The sequence below is a fragment of the Diabrotica undecimpunctata genome, chromosome 2, assembly GCF_040954645.1.
Source record: "Diabrotica undecimpunctata isolate CICGRU chromosome 2, icDiaUnde3, whole genome shotgun sequence".
Taxonomy (NCBI): domain Eukaryota; kingdom Metazoa; phylum Arthropoda; class Insecta; order Coleoptera; family Chrysomelidae; genus Diabrotica; species Diabrotica undecimpunctata.
Genome location: NC_092804.1, coordinates 82,509,325 through 82,525,881, shown reverse-complemented (window position 1 = coordinate 82,525,881; position 16,557 = coordinate 82,509,325). Strand labels below are relative to the sequence as shown.

The 16,557-nt window shown below is 32.9% G+C and overlaps 1 protein-coding gene across 1 annotated transcript in view; it reads right to left on the bottom strand.

Moving 5' to 3' along the window:
• Window positions 1–1,127: 1,127 nt before the first annotated feature.
• The window catches only part of LOC140434699 (tubulin gamma-1 chain-like), a 59,747-nt gene continuing 44,317 nt past the window's right edge, over window positions 1,128–16,557 (bottom strand). Inside the window, exon 7 of the mRNA XM_072523148.1 lies at window positions 1,128–2,351. Within this exon, the coding sequence (XP_072379249.1) occupies window positions 2,163–2,351 (189 nt within the window). The 3' untranslated portion in view covers window positions 1,128–2,162. The remainder of the gene's footprint in view (window positions 2,352–16,557) is intronic.

The window sequence follows — 16,557 nt, the reverse complement described above, 5'->3', positions numbered from 1 at the left end:
GAATGGAAGGACATAGCCAGACAGGCAAAGGCCCATCCAGGGTTATGATGCCAAAAGAAGAAGAAGAAAGCATACTAGGAAAAATTTTTAGTAGAAATATGTATTGAGGTTAAAAAAGGTATGGAACACGCTAAGAGGCAGAAAGAAGAAAATAAAGTAGGAAATACAAAAATTATAAAACCTGAAACCTAGACAGAACAATGACGAATATCAGCAACACAGTCAAAATTTATTATTAAATTTAATAAAATACGGCACTTTTTCGCCATTCAGTATGTCCTATCTCGTATAACCGAATAGAAAAATAGTATATGATAGTTCAAGTTTGTCTGTGGGCGAGGAGTGCGCTTGTGGGTAAAATTATGAGGTAACTTTTGTTTTTATCTAATTGTCACATTAACTACCTAAATGGTCAAGTATTATCACAAAAATATTTTGATGGACATTGGATGAGAAAGCAACTGACCTTTGTCTTTTTGTTGATTGTATGTAGCTTCCTTTGTACTTCGTAGGAAACATTTTTATATTCACATTTATTTTACTTTTGATAAACCTAATGTGACTTACTAAATGGCTAAAGCCCAAGTGTTAAAAACCAAATTACTTTTTATCAACATACTCAAAGGATACATGCATCTAGTTCCAGTCATTATTCTTCGTAGAATTTCTTTTTCTAATTTGCGTATTTTTCCTTTTGCACTTTTTACTATTGGATAATTCCCTTCGGTAAACTCTTTACTATTCCACTTCATGTAAATTTGATTTAATCTTGTTGATGTATAATGCTTTTTTTGTTCAAGCATTTCTCTAATGACTTTTATGTTTTTTGTAATTATTCTTCTTTTTTGCAAGAACTACTATATCGTTAGCAATTACAAGGCGTTGGTGCTTTTTTATAATATAAAAGTCCTGTTTTTTATATCTGCTTTCTAAAACAAAACTGAAAAGAATTGATGACAATGGGATTGCTTTCTTTAGTCCTTCATTACCAGTAATTCTTAATTTCACCACTTTAATAATTTTTGCCTAGTACCAAATATTCCAGAGCTTTCTATAATTTCTTTATGCTTATCAGTCTCACCGTAAACTAGGACCAATTAAGAGTTTAAGGTAAAATAAATCCAATATTATTTGTTATAATTTTTATTATTAATTTTGTTAGATTTTATTGTTAATGTACACCTATATCGAACAGATCAGATCTTAAATATAAAAATTACTGAAAACAGATCTCAGGAAAACTATATCAGGAAAATAAAATAAGTAAAATGTACAAATTATTAAACGAGTTTTAGCCCTCCGTTGTTATCAAATTCATACCGTGGGTTGGAATAAATATTGCATTTACACTATAAATTTTTATTTTTAACACTTTTCAGGTGATAGTAATCACAGCAAAATGATTGTATATTTCAAATCGGTTAAAATTGCCGCTGTTCAATATAATAAATAGGCAGGAAGAAAAATTTTATCCGAAGATAATCAAATTTAATGTGTTGTGTTTTACTTGGAATTTTACTTTAAATAAGTTTATTTGATGTTTAGATTTCCACTTCCAGTTAATAAAATAATTATAGCCAGAATGATCGCCAATATTCGAAATGAATAGGCATCAAAAAATAAAGTGCTTATTGAAAATGAGAAAGAAGAAGTATATTTCCAATATTAAGAAGAGATAGAAAAAGTAAAATAGAAATAAATATAATACGTTATTAGAAAACTGACATATTTCGTCTCAACGTTATTATTGATTTCTGCAACTGTTACCAGATTATATTGTTAGTTCTGCTTCTAATCTCAATAGTGGTAATAGTGGTACTTATTTGATCACATATTATTAATAAAGTAAAATAGCGCCCACATACTAAAATTTGTGTAATAAAAATCAAGATAGGTCTTTTTATAACATGGATAAACTCCCATAACCCATGGCTAAACTTTTTGACAACTACTATAAACTTATAATATAACAAAGATTAGAAGAGCGGTACAAAATCAATAATGTCGATTACTCTAGGAATCTTGATAATCATTACATTAAACATCTGCGTATAGAGGAGTGACTAAACTCTTTAAATTTTTGTGTAATATTTACTAATTTTTACTATCCTAAGTAAGAAATAAAAAATATGGCAACAGTCAGTCTTCTACAAAAGGGGTTGTTATTTTTCCCATGTACAATAATCTTCTCTTGTAGCTGCAACATATTCGTCAACTAGGTCTTGAACCACCTCTCTGCTACAATCTAATTCATCCAAATTATCTTTAAACATATCCTCTTTACGAAACTGGTCCAGAAATGCCTCTCTCTTTCTGAGTTTATCATACTGGGTTAGAGCCCGATCAAACAGCTAAAAAACATAATTTAAAAACTTATTTGTCAAATATATAATTCTAGACAAAAAAAAAGAAACACCTTGATATTTATCCCAAAACAACTAGGAGTGCTCCGGTGATAAAAAGGAAGTACAGGACGAAGATGCCCATCTTTAGCAAATTCAGAACGCCGTTGCCAAGTCTTGTCCAACCGTTTGTTAGAACTACTTTATTTACAATGAAAATACAATTTTTGTTTAGTTATTATTCTTTGCTATGGACTTTTAACTTTCAATTAACAAAGTATGCTGAAGAAAAGGATGTAATCAAAGACAATTGGAGAATGAAAAAATTTCGGTATCGGACCTAATTGTATTTTATTCCAATCTTTTCTTTAACTTAATCCTTTTCTGATGTAAATATTCTTAAAATTCACGTTAAACAAAGTACTTGACACATAAAATTCCACAACAAGTACATATATTAAATTGCATTAGTAGTATACAGTTTTGAATTTTTCAAGCGGTTTTGTCCTTGTCTCGATAAATAATTGTAAAAACTTCTTAATCGCACTTAATGATATGAGTATTGACTACTTGGGACAAACTCTAATCAGTCAATAATAAAATAATGATTTTATAAAAAGCTTTTATTAAATTACAGAACTTGTGTAAGATATTTTATACATATTTATAACTCAAGCTTTATGATATCTGATCAAAGACTTAATGAAACAAAGGTTGTTTATTGATAAATTCGTCTTCGATTTGGATCATTTTTCTATTCTTCAGATGAAAATTTTTCAAAAAAATCATCGCATAGTCCCATCGCATCGTTTAATTTAAACGTTACGTTTCTTAATCTCACATAATTATTTAATGCAGCCCAAACCAATGACATCAGTGCCTTTGGATATGGAATTTCAGGGAGTTATATCAATATAAATTCAATAAATATCGAAGAAACTGTTTCTCTAGACAAATTCCCGATACTATAGCTGAGAAGCTATATACAAATAATTATCAAAACGAAAGAGAATCTCAACATGTACGAGTATATAACTATTTTAGAAATTGTCCTCAGGATTTACAACGAAACGGTCAAGATGACCAAAAATTTTCGAATAGAAGCCTCGGAAAGGAGACAGTTAACATAGAAATAAATTCAAATTATTCCCTACCATATATTGAAGTAAGAAATTCAAAAATAAAATTACTGATTGATACTGGCAGTTACGACCAAGTATTGTCGAAAATATTTTCCTAATTGCACCTACCAGTCAAATGTAGATATAATAACTGCTCTTTATACTAAGACTATTACATATCATGCCGAAATACCAGCATTTCAAGAATTCGAAATGACTTTTGTTCTTGTATGATTTTCACGAATATTTTGGTGCAATTTTAGGATTGACGATATGATGAGAATGAACTTGATTATAGATTTTAAAACAATGGGTCTATTGAATAAAAATAAGTATTTGCTTTTACTTACTCGTATTTAAGTATTTACTTAATATTAATTGAATAAAAGAACAGTAATTACTTTATGTAAAAGAGTTTACTTAGAGCAATAAGTAATCTCTTTTATTTTCAAGTAGTTACTGAATGTATAAGGTTACACAACATTTTTTCCAGTTATTACTTCTTTTTAGTTGAATAAAAAGAAGGATATTCTACAATTAGTAAGTAATACCTTAATATTTGTTAAGGAATCTCAAATAAATACTTACGCCAGTAGTTTATGCATACTTACACTAGTAGAGTGGTAGTTCTAAACATTTTTTGATTATTATAATTATGGCTGACTTTATATACGTTCGTAAACATAAACACTACATGAAAAGAAAAAACGTAAGTCCCAGCAAGTCTAAGGTTCTATTGCGTTTTGAAAGCGAAAGTATAGACTTTCTATCAGATTATTTTTTGCCACAGCTAGATGAAACCAGAGGAGGTGCCCTTAGCTCTCGACAAAGGATGGAGATTTTTCTTCGATACGTTAGTGATACTGGATTTCAACCAGGTATTGCTGAAGATTTCGGCGTTCACCATACGACTGTATGTAAAACCATAAATAATGTTGCTGACAGAATTTTTGAGAAATCACATCAGTGGATAAAGTTTCCGTCTGACCTGGAAGGTATGGAAGAAGCAAGGACAAAGTGGGCAAATCGATTCCAAATATCTACCGTTATTGGCGCACTGGATTGTACCCATGTTCAAATTAAAAAACCTTTAGAATTTGGTGACGAATTTATTAATAGAAAAGGTTTTCCTAGCATAAATGTACAAATAACGTGTGATGCAAATGAAGTGATTACAAGTGTGGACACTCAGTGGCCTGGAAGTGTTCACGATTCGAGGATTTGGAAACAAAGTTCGATTTATCAAGTTATACATAGCTTTAGAGGCAATTTTTGCCTCCTTGGAGATAGTGGATATGGAATTTCTCCATGGTTATTATGCCCATTCAAAAACCCTCAAAACAGAAGCGAGCAATTATTTAATATCACTCATTCCAGAGAAACGGTGATAATTGAAAGAGTATTTGGGCAGCTAAAGCAGATATTTCCTATATTAGGGTCTAAAGTAAGAGTATCTTTGGCAAAAGTTCCAAAGATCATTGTTTGTTGTGCTGTTTTGCATAATATTTGCAAATATCTACGGGACGATTTTGAGTTATCCGAAAATGAACGGGAAAACCTACAGAACCTCCATGATGTACATTACAATGAAGCGGAAGTAGATATCATTCGTCAAAGAGGAGCTGCAAAACGCCAATTAATAGTGGAAACAATATTTAACAATAATATTTAAAAACAATATTTTACTTGATTTTGTAATTTTCTAACGTTGTTTTTAATTTGTTTACTTAAATATCATTGTCAATTTTTGTGCCATAGACACTACAATATAAAACAAGTATTTTTTGTTTTGATACCTATTTAATACACTGAAACTTTTAATACAAAATTAAGAAAACAAGAAATTTGAAACTAAAAATTGCAGTACATATATGGAAATTACAAATATATTAAAAATGGCAGTACATATTTGGAAGTTACAAATACTATGTATTCTCGTAGTTCTGATACCATGCGATTATTAACCACTTCTGCTCCAAAACTATCTTCAGGAATTCGATATGGCAAAACATTTGTCAATTTTTCTATCAGAAGTTTTTCCCTTTGCGCTTAAAGTCTAGCAACATTTAATTGTTCAAGAAGAACAAGTCGTTGCAACTCTTGTGTTGATAAACTTTCCGTTTCATCGGTCTCTAACTTAAATTTCTTGTTCTTTGGGCATTTTTTCAGCGTTCCTATAGATGAGGGTATTTGTGAATTGGTACTAGCTGATCCAGTATTTTCTAGATTGTTCGCTTCTCCATTGTTAGTTCCAATGGAACATCCGCAGGAATTTTCGTGAATATTGGATTTTTTTCAAAATTCAATATATCCAGAAATTCTTTTTCCCACTCGCGCAATTTAATTTTTTTGTTACCAGTCATATTTTTATCCGTTTTCTTCTTTACATCTGTTTTCATGTTATTGAGATTTTTTTTTAATTTGTCAATAGTAATACTTGTACCAGAAGCCTTAATAAATTGATCTCTTATCCCGTTCCATGCCTTCTCTTTACTGTTAACAATTGCCGGAACCATTGATTTGTTGAGAAGAACCGTATGATTTTTCAATATTTTTACAAATATAAGCCTTTGACAGCCACTCTCGACAGGTAATTCTTCCTCACTTGACGACGACATGACTAATTTATAGCGCTAAAATTTAACTGACGTGGATGTACCTACTACACAGAAATCTCAACGACGCACGCGACGTTTACAAACTTGTTAAAACTTGTCTTGCAGCTATAAAAACATCTCAAGACAATTTTAAAAGTAAATACTTACAAGCATAAGTTAATACTTACAAGTATATACTTAAATTTCAGAATATTTTTTCAGTATTACCTTATAAGAAAACCGTTACTTTTATTCAAATTAAAAAAAGTAATATCTTCTCCTCATAAGTATTAGCTTGTGCTTAAAAGTTACTACTTTTAAGGTAACACTTATTTTTATTCAACAGACCCAATGTGTTAATTAAATTTGAATTTATTAAATGTGCACAGGAAATAATGCTTTATCCTCTTCCCGACAGTATTCCTAATGGAGAAATAATAATAGAACAACCATATTTAGAAGAAGTTTCTATATCTGAAACAATAAGAGTAGCAAAAAGTGGCTATGCTGTAAAGGAAATTATAAACACTACAAACAAATCTTTGAAGATAACTTTATCTATTATGCACGCAAATTATGAACTATACAACTTCAATTATTTTAACAAAAAAGCCAATGAGAAATGTAACAAGAGAAATAAAATAGACTTCGGAAACCTTATAAGAACATACCACATGAATCAGAAGAAAGAACAATCATAATTAGACTATGTAGGGAATTTTCAGATATATTTCTAAAAGCATTCTTTGACATTTACTTCCAATGTCAGAGACACCATAAAAATTACAGACGAAGTTCCTATACATTCTACCAAGAAAGCAAAATTCGAAAGTTCGAAAGCAAATTCAGGAAATGTTAGATAAAGAAATCATAAGGTCATCGTGTTCACCTTAGAGTTAAACAAGAAATTAGATCCATCGGTCAAGAAAAAATACCGTCTTGTTATAAGTTGGAGAAAGCTAAATGGGAAAACAATTACTGATAGATATCCAATTCCAGATTTACAGAAATTATGGATGAAATAGGAAGAGCACAATATTTTAGTAAATCAGATTTCGCACGTGGATTTCACCAAATCGAAATGGATCTAAAATCTGTAGAGAAAACAGCATTCAGCGAAGATAACGGTCACTATGAATCTCTAAGAATGCCTTTTGGTTTCAAGAAATCGCCGTCAACATTCCAACGGGTAATGGACGAAGTACTAAAAGATTTGCAAAACAAAATAAGCATTTTCTACATGGATGATATAATTATATTCAGTATTAGCTTACAAGAACGTATTCAAAATTTGAAACTATTAGTATTCTATAGAAGCACGTTTAAAAATACAACTAGACAAATGTGAGTTTCTACAGAAAGAAGAGAAAGAAGTTGAATTTCTTGGTCACCATGTTATACCAGAAGGAATTAAACCCAACAAGAACAAAATATTAGCTATAAAGAACTTTTAAATTTCAAGAACACAAAAACAGAGTAAATCGTTTGTAGGTCCTTTAGGTTATCGCAAATTCATAAAAAACTTTGCTAAAATAACGAAACAATTAACAGTTTGCCCGAAGAAAGACGACAAAGCAAAACATACAAAAGAATTTATCGATTGTTTTAATACTTGTAAAAATTTGTTAATATCAGAACCAATTCTAGCCTACCCAGATTTAAATAAGAAAAATTGAAATAATGACAGACGCATCCAAATATGTCATTGGATCACTATTATCACAGGATGAACATCCTATTTCATATGCTTCAAGGACCTTAAATTCAGAAGAAATAAACTATTCTACTATCGAAAAAGAGTTATTGGGCATAGTATAGCCAATAACTCTTTTTTTGCAAAGGAGTTGCAAATACTTTAGACCATACTTATTCGGAAGAGAATGTATCATTTTAACAGATCATAAACCATTACAATGGTTGTTCTCACTGAAAGAACCTAACTCACGACTAGTGAGATGGACATTACAACTCGAAGAATTTAATTATAAAATTAAATATCAAAAAGGAACCCTTAATAAAGTAGCGGATTGTCTCTCATGAATAGACACCGATAATGAAATATATAAACTTTTATTTAAAAAATCCTTTATAACAGGTACATATTGTAGCGAAATAGCCCATCTCCGATACGTCATAATTCTTAGAAGGATAAATCTAGAAAACGCAAGAATTGGTATTTTAATATCGCCCGTCTTCGATGCGCCTTTGATGAGACGAATTAGAGGTGGGACTACCCCAGAAGATTCGAGAATTATACTTTTGGTATATATATATGTAACGATGTTAGGAGTAGAGTTTAGTTGATAAGAGAATACCGAACTGTAAACTTATAAATAAATATATTTATATAAATTCGAACCGCTCGTTTTATTTAATCTCGCTACAATATGTTCTAAACTTGCCCTTTCGGGTTAAATCATAGAACGTTTTAGGACTAATAAGTCCATCATCAGTGTAGTTACCCGTTATACATGAATGAAGCCACTAAATATGTAGGTAAAACACTTTAAACGATGTTGACTTCGTTAATTAATACATATTTGTTGTTAAACTTAAATGATGTTATAGTTTTACACAGTTTTAAAATTAAATCATTTAAATTTAACAACAAATATGTATTAATTAACAAAGTCAACATCACTTAAAGGGTTTTTACCCACATATTTACGTTCTGTGATTTAACTCGAAAGGACAATTTTAGAATATATTTACCTTTTATAAAGGATTTTTTAAATAAAAGTTTTTATGATTCATGGTATACAGCCTGCTACAGGAATTTCAATTTCCTATGAATTTTAAATGTACTAGAGTCTTAATATTTCTGTGTAACTCTTGATGACATAGACGATATAATACAAAAAGAAATATAAATCTTATTAATTACAAATCAAGCAATTACCAATCCATTGTTTGATTCAAATGATTTTTATTTTCCTGAGTTAAGCAATGAACAAATTTCAGAAATATTAGATGGCAACAATAAACAAGAAAAGAGGATAAACGTCAATTAAAGTGAAAGTGAAGTTACCGATGGAAATACAGTACATACTTCAGCTGAAAATTCAATTCTTAGCATACCAATCACAGATCGAGCCTTGAATTTGTACAAAAACCAAATCTTCCTAACTTATGTAGAAATTAACGAAATGAAAACTAAAACACAAAAGATATTCGACAGCACGAATTAGTTATCTTACCGCAAAGAGATCTGCTAAAGGGAATCATAAATTTTGTTAAAGGTTATAGAGACCTAAGAAAATTAAATACCTTGTATTTTAGACTCCCCTATTCTGAAACATTTGTAGGTTCATTGCAAAATTACTTCAAAAATTCTGCTTTCAAATTTGTGCACTGTACAAAAATATTAGATAATATTGAGACAACTTAACTTTAATATACAGGGTGATAGCTGACATAAAAATAAAGCGCTTGAGCTCAAATTCCTTAGGCAAAATGTTGCTAGTTTTCGTTTTACAGGGTGATTCATTAATGTTTTTTTAAATTATTTTTAGGTATATATTGAAAACTATTCAACCGGTTTAAGTAAAATGGTATCTTGTTATTATTTAGTATACTTAATATAAAAATTATATTAGTTTTACCATTGACACTAGGTGGCGCACCTATTATAACATTGGTTCATTAATGTGGGCATAATTTTTTTGTCCGCCCTGTATAAACATTCTAGGAAAAAAAACATGAAATAACATTCAATTCTACACAAAAACAGTATTCTTGTTTCAAATCAAAAAAGTACACCGTTTTCGAAATAAACGTATTTTGTTAATGATACGCATGTCTGTATTTAATTTTTCGCAAAAAATGCAGGTACCTAGTTATGCTGTGAACTTAATGGCAAAGTCAAGGCGTAAGTACGAATTTGTTTCCTATTTGTTGTCAAAGTGCAGTGCGAGTCTATTATTATAAAAAAGAATATATGTGTACTTTGTACGCAGGTAAGAAGACTGACTTGACCCGGTCGACACTGCTTGACTCCTGTTTTCGAGCGACATTTTCATATTAAAATGAATTATTTTGACAGATTATCTAGAAATAATATTAAGATTACCTTTTAATCGTCTTTTCATCATATTTTAATATCTATTATCCTATTTCCGACGAAGACATATTCAAAGACACAAAAATTATAAAATATATTTTTTTTTCACACTTTATTTGCAGTTATACATACGTAACTTCAAAGATTTAGCAACTAACTTTATACGGCCCGTGACCGCGTAGGTACTTCATACTGTCATTTTTATAAAAAGTAACTCTCAACATTTTTCCCAATTGCACCTAAAGAAGTATAACTACAAAAACATAACCTAGCATTCAATTGTACACAAAAAAGGTATCTAGTCTTCTTTCACATCAAAAAAGTACAACGTTTTCGGAATAAACGTATTTTGTTAATGATGCATGTCTCTATTTAATTTTTTGCAAAACAAGTATGCTTTGAACTTAATGGCAACGTCAAGACGTAACTACGAATTTATTTATTATTAGTTGTCAAAGTGCAGTGCAAGTCATTATTTGTCAAAGTGCTATTAAGTTTTTTATAAACCACTTAACATAAAGGTAAAATGCCACGTCATAGTGGATTTTGTAATGTAGAAATGCGCGTAAAGCAGCTCAACTCTATTTCGAACTTTATCCCAAACTATAAAACTATTAGATCATTGTTCGACAGATTAGGCGAAACAGGGTTATTTCATCCCAAAAACAGGAATGCTGGAAGACCGAGAGTAATTGATGCGGATATGGAGGATAAAATTGTTGTGCGTGTTGCAGAAGATCCAGAAACCAGTACAAGGCTTGTTTCTGCGGCCACTGGTATAAGCAAATCTACGGTGTCAAGAATAATACGGACAGAAAATCTGTATCCGTATCGTTTTACTCCAGTACAGAATCTTTTGCCACAAGATTTTCCAGCAAGGCTTCGATTTAGTCAGTTTATGATAGGGCGGCACGATCCAATGTTTTATAATTAAATTTTATTTACCGATGAAGCTACATTTATTAGAAGAGGTGTGTTTAACTGACGCAATAACCATACTTATACGACAAAAAATTCTCATGCATTTCAAGAACATCATTTTCAACATGAGTTTTCCATAAATATCTGGTGTGGCATATTTGGGGATTGTATTGTAGGACCATTCTAATTACCAACTAGGCTTGACGAAGTATCCAAATTTTTTGAGAGAAGATTTACCAACTCTTTTAGAAGACATACCTCTAAATTTGAGACGTAACTCTTGCTACATGTATGATGGTGCACCACCACATTATAACCTAGAAGTTGGATTGGTAGAGATAGTGTATACTCATGGCCAGCACGCAGTACCGAACTAAATCCCCTAGACTTTCACTTGAAGCTACCTAAAGTCAATTGTTTATAACAACCATATATAACCGTCAAGAGTTATGGCAAAATATTGCAGAGGGAGTTAACGTAATTAGGGCCCAAAGAAACTCATTATTTAATAAGACAAAACTTACACAAAAAATTTAGATTATGTGGTTTATCTAATGGTGAACAATTTGAACACTTATTGTAATTTTTTTTGTTTCGTTTTGAATTATTCACTTTGTCAATTGTTTTATATTCACTTCATTGTTCAATTTAATTTAATTTCTGATTTTTTTTAAATTTTTTGCTGTGTAAAAGGTTTAAAAAAATAATTGTTTCAATCATATGCATTTTGTTTGCAAAAATTATCTACTACTACTAATAATAATAATAATAATAATATAATAATAATAATACCGTCGGTGGCAGGGTGTTGAGGAGGCGGGCCCCTGTCATACAATCAGCTACAGCCCAACAACAAGAAGAACCACAAATGAGCCAAACAACAACACGAGCTCCACCCGCTGAAGGTGCTGCGCTGGAACATCAGCCGGCGCTCACTCAAGCGGGACGACCGAGGCAGCGCATGAAATGGACTGTGTCTATTAATGAAAACATTTTGCGTTTCTATTACAAGGTGACGAACCTCGGTCGAGAAACGATCGGCTATCGACAACAACTGTATGCCGAATTTTGCAGGGAGTACCCAGAGATTCAAGTATCTGAACAGCGAATAGCAGATCAATACCGGGTAATTATAAGAAATAATCTTATCCCAGAGGCTAGACACGATACTATCAGAAGCGAAGTCGAACGGGAGATTCATAACCAAGAGCTAGTTGTGGATCAAGTCCATAATCAAATCCCAAATGAGCAGATTCCTGAGCCCATCATACAAGAAACTCAACCTGTTAACACGCAGCAGGACAACAACGAGTTGCACGATAGCCTGGTAAGAGAAATGGCACGTGCCGTACAAGAGTTTAATGGCACAAACCCACTTAGCAGACCACCGCTACCAAAAATAAACTCTTGTAAGAAACTAGGTGCGCTGTTACAAATTATGAACACTAAAGTCCTACCCAATTATATCGTGGAAGCCCATACATTAGAATATTTGCATATGCTGATTTATTGTGCAGCAACAGCAATTGCTAATGTTATGGGCATTAAGATCAGAACACGGCGGGGAACTAATATCGGAAGGACTGAAAACAGAATTGCACCCTGGGAAAAAAGACTGCTGAGTAAAATTGAATTATTGCGCAGGGATATTGGACAAATTACAGAATACATCCGAGGAGTAAGAAGTCGAAAAGTAATTAAAAGAACTGAAGAAATAATTCTGAACACTCCAAGACACTCACAACATGATCCAGAGAACAACACAGCTCAACACTGCCTGGACACATTAAAACAAAAACTCTCCGTTTATTCAGGTCGCCTAAGAAGATACAAAGTTAGTAACAACCGTAAATGCGACAATATACTTTTTGAGAATGCAGAGAAGGCTTTCTATAGAAAACTTAATTCCACCGTAGAAAATGTAAATAAATCCTACCCAAGCCAAGAAGAAATTCATGAGTTTTGGGGAAACCAACTTTCGACGCCAGCTACTCATAACAACAATGCTGGATGGATTGAACAAACGACGAACAACTGTCAACACTACAGTAATATTCCTTATGAACCTTTCACCACTGAAGAAGTCTCGAACATTATCAAAGAGCTTCATAACTGGAAATCTCCTGGACCAGACGGAGTTCAAAACTTCTGGCTAAAGAAGTTTTGGAGTGTTAATGAGCTTTTAACAGCATTTATTAATAATATTATTTCTAATTCACAGGAAATACCATCATTTCTTACTCAGGGAACCACTTATCTAATACCGAAGGATCAAAGTAACACCCAAGATCCAGCAAAGTACCGCCCAATTACTTGTCTTCCAACTTTGTACAAATTGGTCACATCCTGTGTGGCCCGGCGTATCTACCAACATTGTGCTCTGAACAATATCATAGAGCCTCAACAGAAAGGATGCGCTAAGGGGTCCATGGGCTGCAAGGAACAACTTATTATCGACTCAGTCATTTCTAACCAGGCATACAACAAAAAAAGAAACCTTTTTACTGCCTTCATTGACTACAAGAAGGCTTTTGATTCAGTGCCGCATGAATGGCTTATAGATATATTGAAAATATATAAAGTCGATGATAATCTCGTGACCTTTTTGAAGCATATAATGGCAGAGTGGAAGACTAAAATTCACCTTCAAATACCGGGTGAAATTAATATCGAAACTGAAGATATCCCTATTAACCGGGGGCTTTTCCAGGGGGACTCGTTAAGTCCACTTTGGTTTTGCCTAGCAATGAACCCACTATCTCAGCTGCTGAACTCTACTGACTCAGGTTTTAGCATCAAAAATAACAACACTGTTGTAGCGAAGCTTAATCATCTGTTGTATATGGATGATTTAAAATTAATGGCTTCCACTCGAAACCATCTAGATGAGATGCTAAAAACTGTAGAAAATTTCTCAAATGATATCAGTATGAATTTTGGACTAGACAAGTGCCGTATACTAAACATAGTCAGAGGAAAGGTTCAGCCCGGAGGTTTCGATATGCAAGATGGCCAAAACATCGAGGCAATGGGTGAAAATGATATGTACAAATATCTCGGAGTAAAACAAGCGCGGAAAATTGACCATAAACAAATGAAAACCGAACTAACTTCGGAGTTCGTGCGAAGAGTAAGACAACTAAATCGGTCATATCTTAACAGTAAAAATTTGTTTAAGGCATTAAATACGTACGCCTGTTCCGCGCTGAGCTACTCATTTGGTATTATAAAGTGGTCAAAAACGGATATAGAGGGTCTTCAGCGGAAAGTAAGAACACTCCTCAAAAAGGCGCAAAAACATCATCCACGTAGTGCAGTAGAGAGAACAACATTACCGCGGTATCAAGGGGGAAGAGGACTTATGGATATAGGTGAGCAATTGGATAAACAAATTGCTAATTTAAGAACTTATTTTCAGGTACAGGCTGAGACATCTACTTTACATCGAGCAATTTGCGCAGTAGATGATACGACGCCGCTTAAACTGAGGGAACAAGAAATGCGCATAAACCACCTGACTAAGCAAGACAAAATGCGCGCCTGGATGAGTAAACCTCTGCATGGGCGACATCTTAATGAGATCAGCCAAGAATATGTCGACAATACAGCGTCGAACTATTGGTTGACATCAGGAAAGATGTTTCCCGAGACTGAGGGTTTCCTACTTGCCATTCAGGATCAGGTTATTCCAACTAAAAATTACCTGAAATATATTGTTAAAGATCCTCAAGTCCAAAATGACAAATGCCGATATGGATGCCAAGCCCAAGAAACTATCCAACATCTTACCGGTGGCTGCCAGGCATTTGTCGGTACTGATTATAAAGACCGTCATGACTCAGTAGGAAAGATTATCCACCAAGAACTAGCTGACAAACTGGGACTTCTCCAAACCGACCATCTTCCTTATTATCAATACGTCCCTGAGAGAATGCTTGAAAATGACAACTACAAGCTATACTGGGACCGCACTGTGCTTACAGACCAACCAGTGGCCCATAATAGACCCGATCTCATACTAGTTAATAAAATTACTAAGCAAACAACACTTATTGATGTGGCGATACCCAACACCAATAATTTACGTGTTAAATACAACGAAAAGATCGCCAAGTACAGAGATCTAGAAATACAAATCAAGAGACAATGGAGAATGGAAAGTACCCAGACGATACCTATTATTCTTTCTACCACTGGAGTCATCCCGAAGAGCCTCCTAGAAAACATAAAAAAGCTGGGTCTAAATGAACATCTATATAAGATTATGCAGAAAGCTGTGTTACTTTCGACGTCCAGATGCGTACGAAAATTTTTGGGAGATACACCGACATACCAAGTCACCTAGGACTCGATAACATGGAAAGAGTCCCACCAGAGCTCAATCCTTTTGATACCGTAGGTATCTGGGATGAGTGAATTTTCCCCTTAGAGGGAGTGTGAGCCGTATGGCTAAATCTGGAATAATAATAATAATAACTTCTCCAAACCGACCATCTTATTATCAATACGTCCCTGATAGAATGCTTGAAAATGACAACTACAAGCTATACTGGGACCGCACTGTGCTTACAGACCAACCAGTGGCCCATAATAGACCCGATCTCATACTAGTTAATAAAATTACTAGGCAAACAACACTTATTGATGTGGCGATACCCAACACCAATAATTTACGTGTTAAATACAACGAAAAGATCGCCAAGTACAGAGATCTAGAAATACAAATCAGGAGACAATGGAGAATGGAAAGTACCCAGACGATACCTATTATTCTTTCTACCACTGGAGTCATCTCGAAGAGCCTCCTAGAAAACATAAAAAAGCTGGGTCTACATGAACATCTATATAAGATTATGCAGAAAGCTGTGTTACTTTCGACGTCCAGATGCGTACGAAAATTTTTGGGAGATACACCGACATACCAAGTCACCTAGGACTCGATAACATGGAAAGAGTCCCACCAGAGCTCAATCCTTTTAATACCGTAGGTATCTGGGATGAGTGAATTTTCCCCTTAGAGGGAGTGTGAGCCGTATGGCTAAATCTGGATAATAATAATAATAATGTTTATTAATTTTTCATATACATTGTATAAAAAAGAACAATAATTTAAGTATGTTATTTACACATCAAAAAATAAACATCTGGTACTACCCGTTAAAACCACAAATGGTCGAGCACGGGCATCGTGTGTGCATTGTGTATTTGATACATTAACAATCCAATAATTACATATAAATAATTAAATAAATCTAATTATACAATAATTCTATATTTCAGTTATTTCAGTTTGTATAACGCATTTTTATGTTTTGATGATGAAAATTATACTTATTTTGATTTTATAACTTTCAGGTAATCAAAAACTATTACTAAACAGTTTAGTTACAATTACTATAACTGAATTATTATTTGCTTAATCCATTAAATTTTGTATATAGCTGCGATCCAAATTGAAAATGTATTTTTTAAATATTGATTTTATCATTATCAGTGAGTTGAGAGTAGTTAGGTAT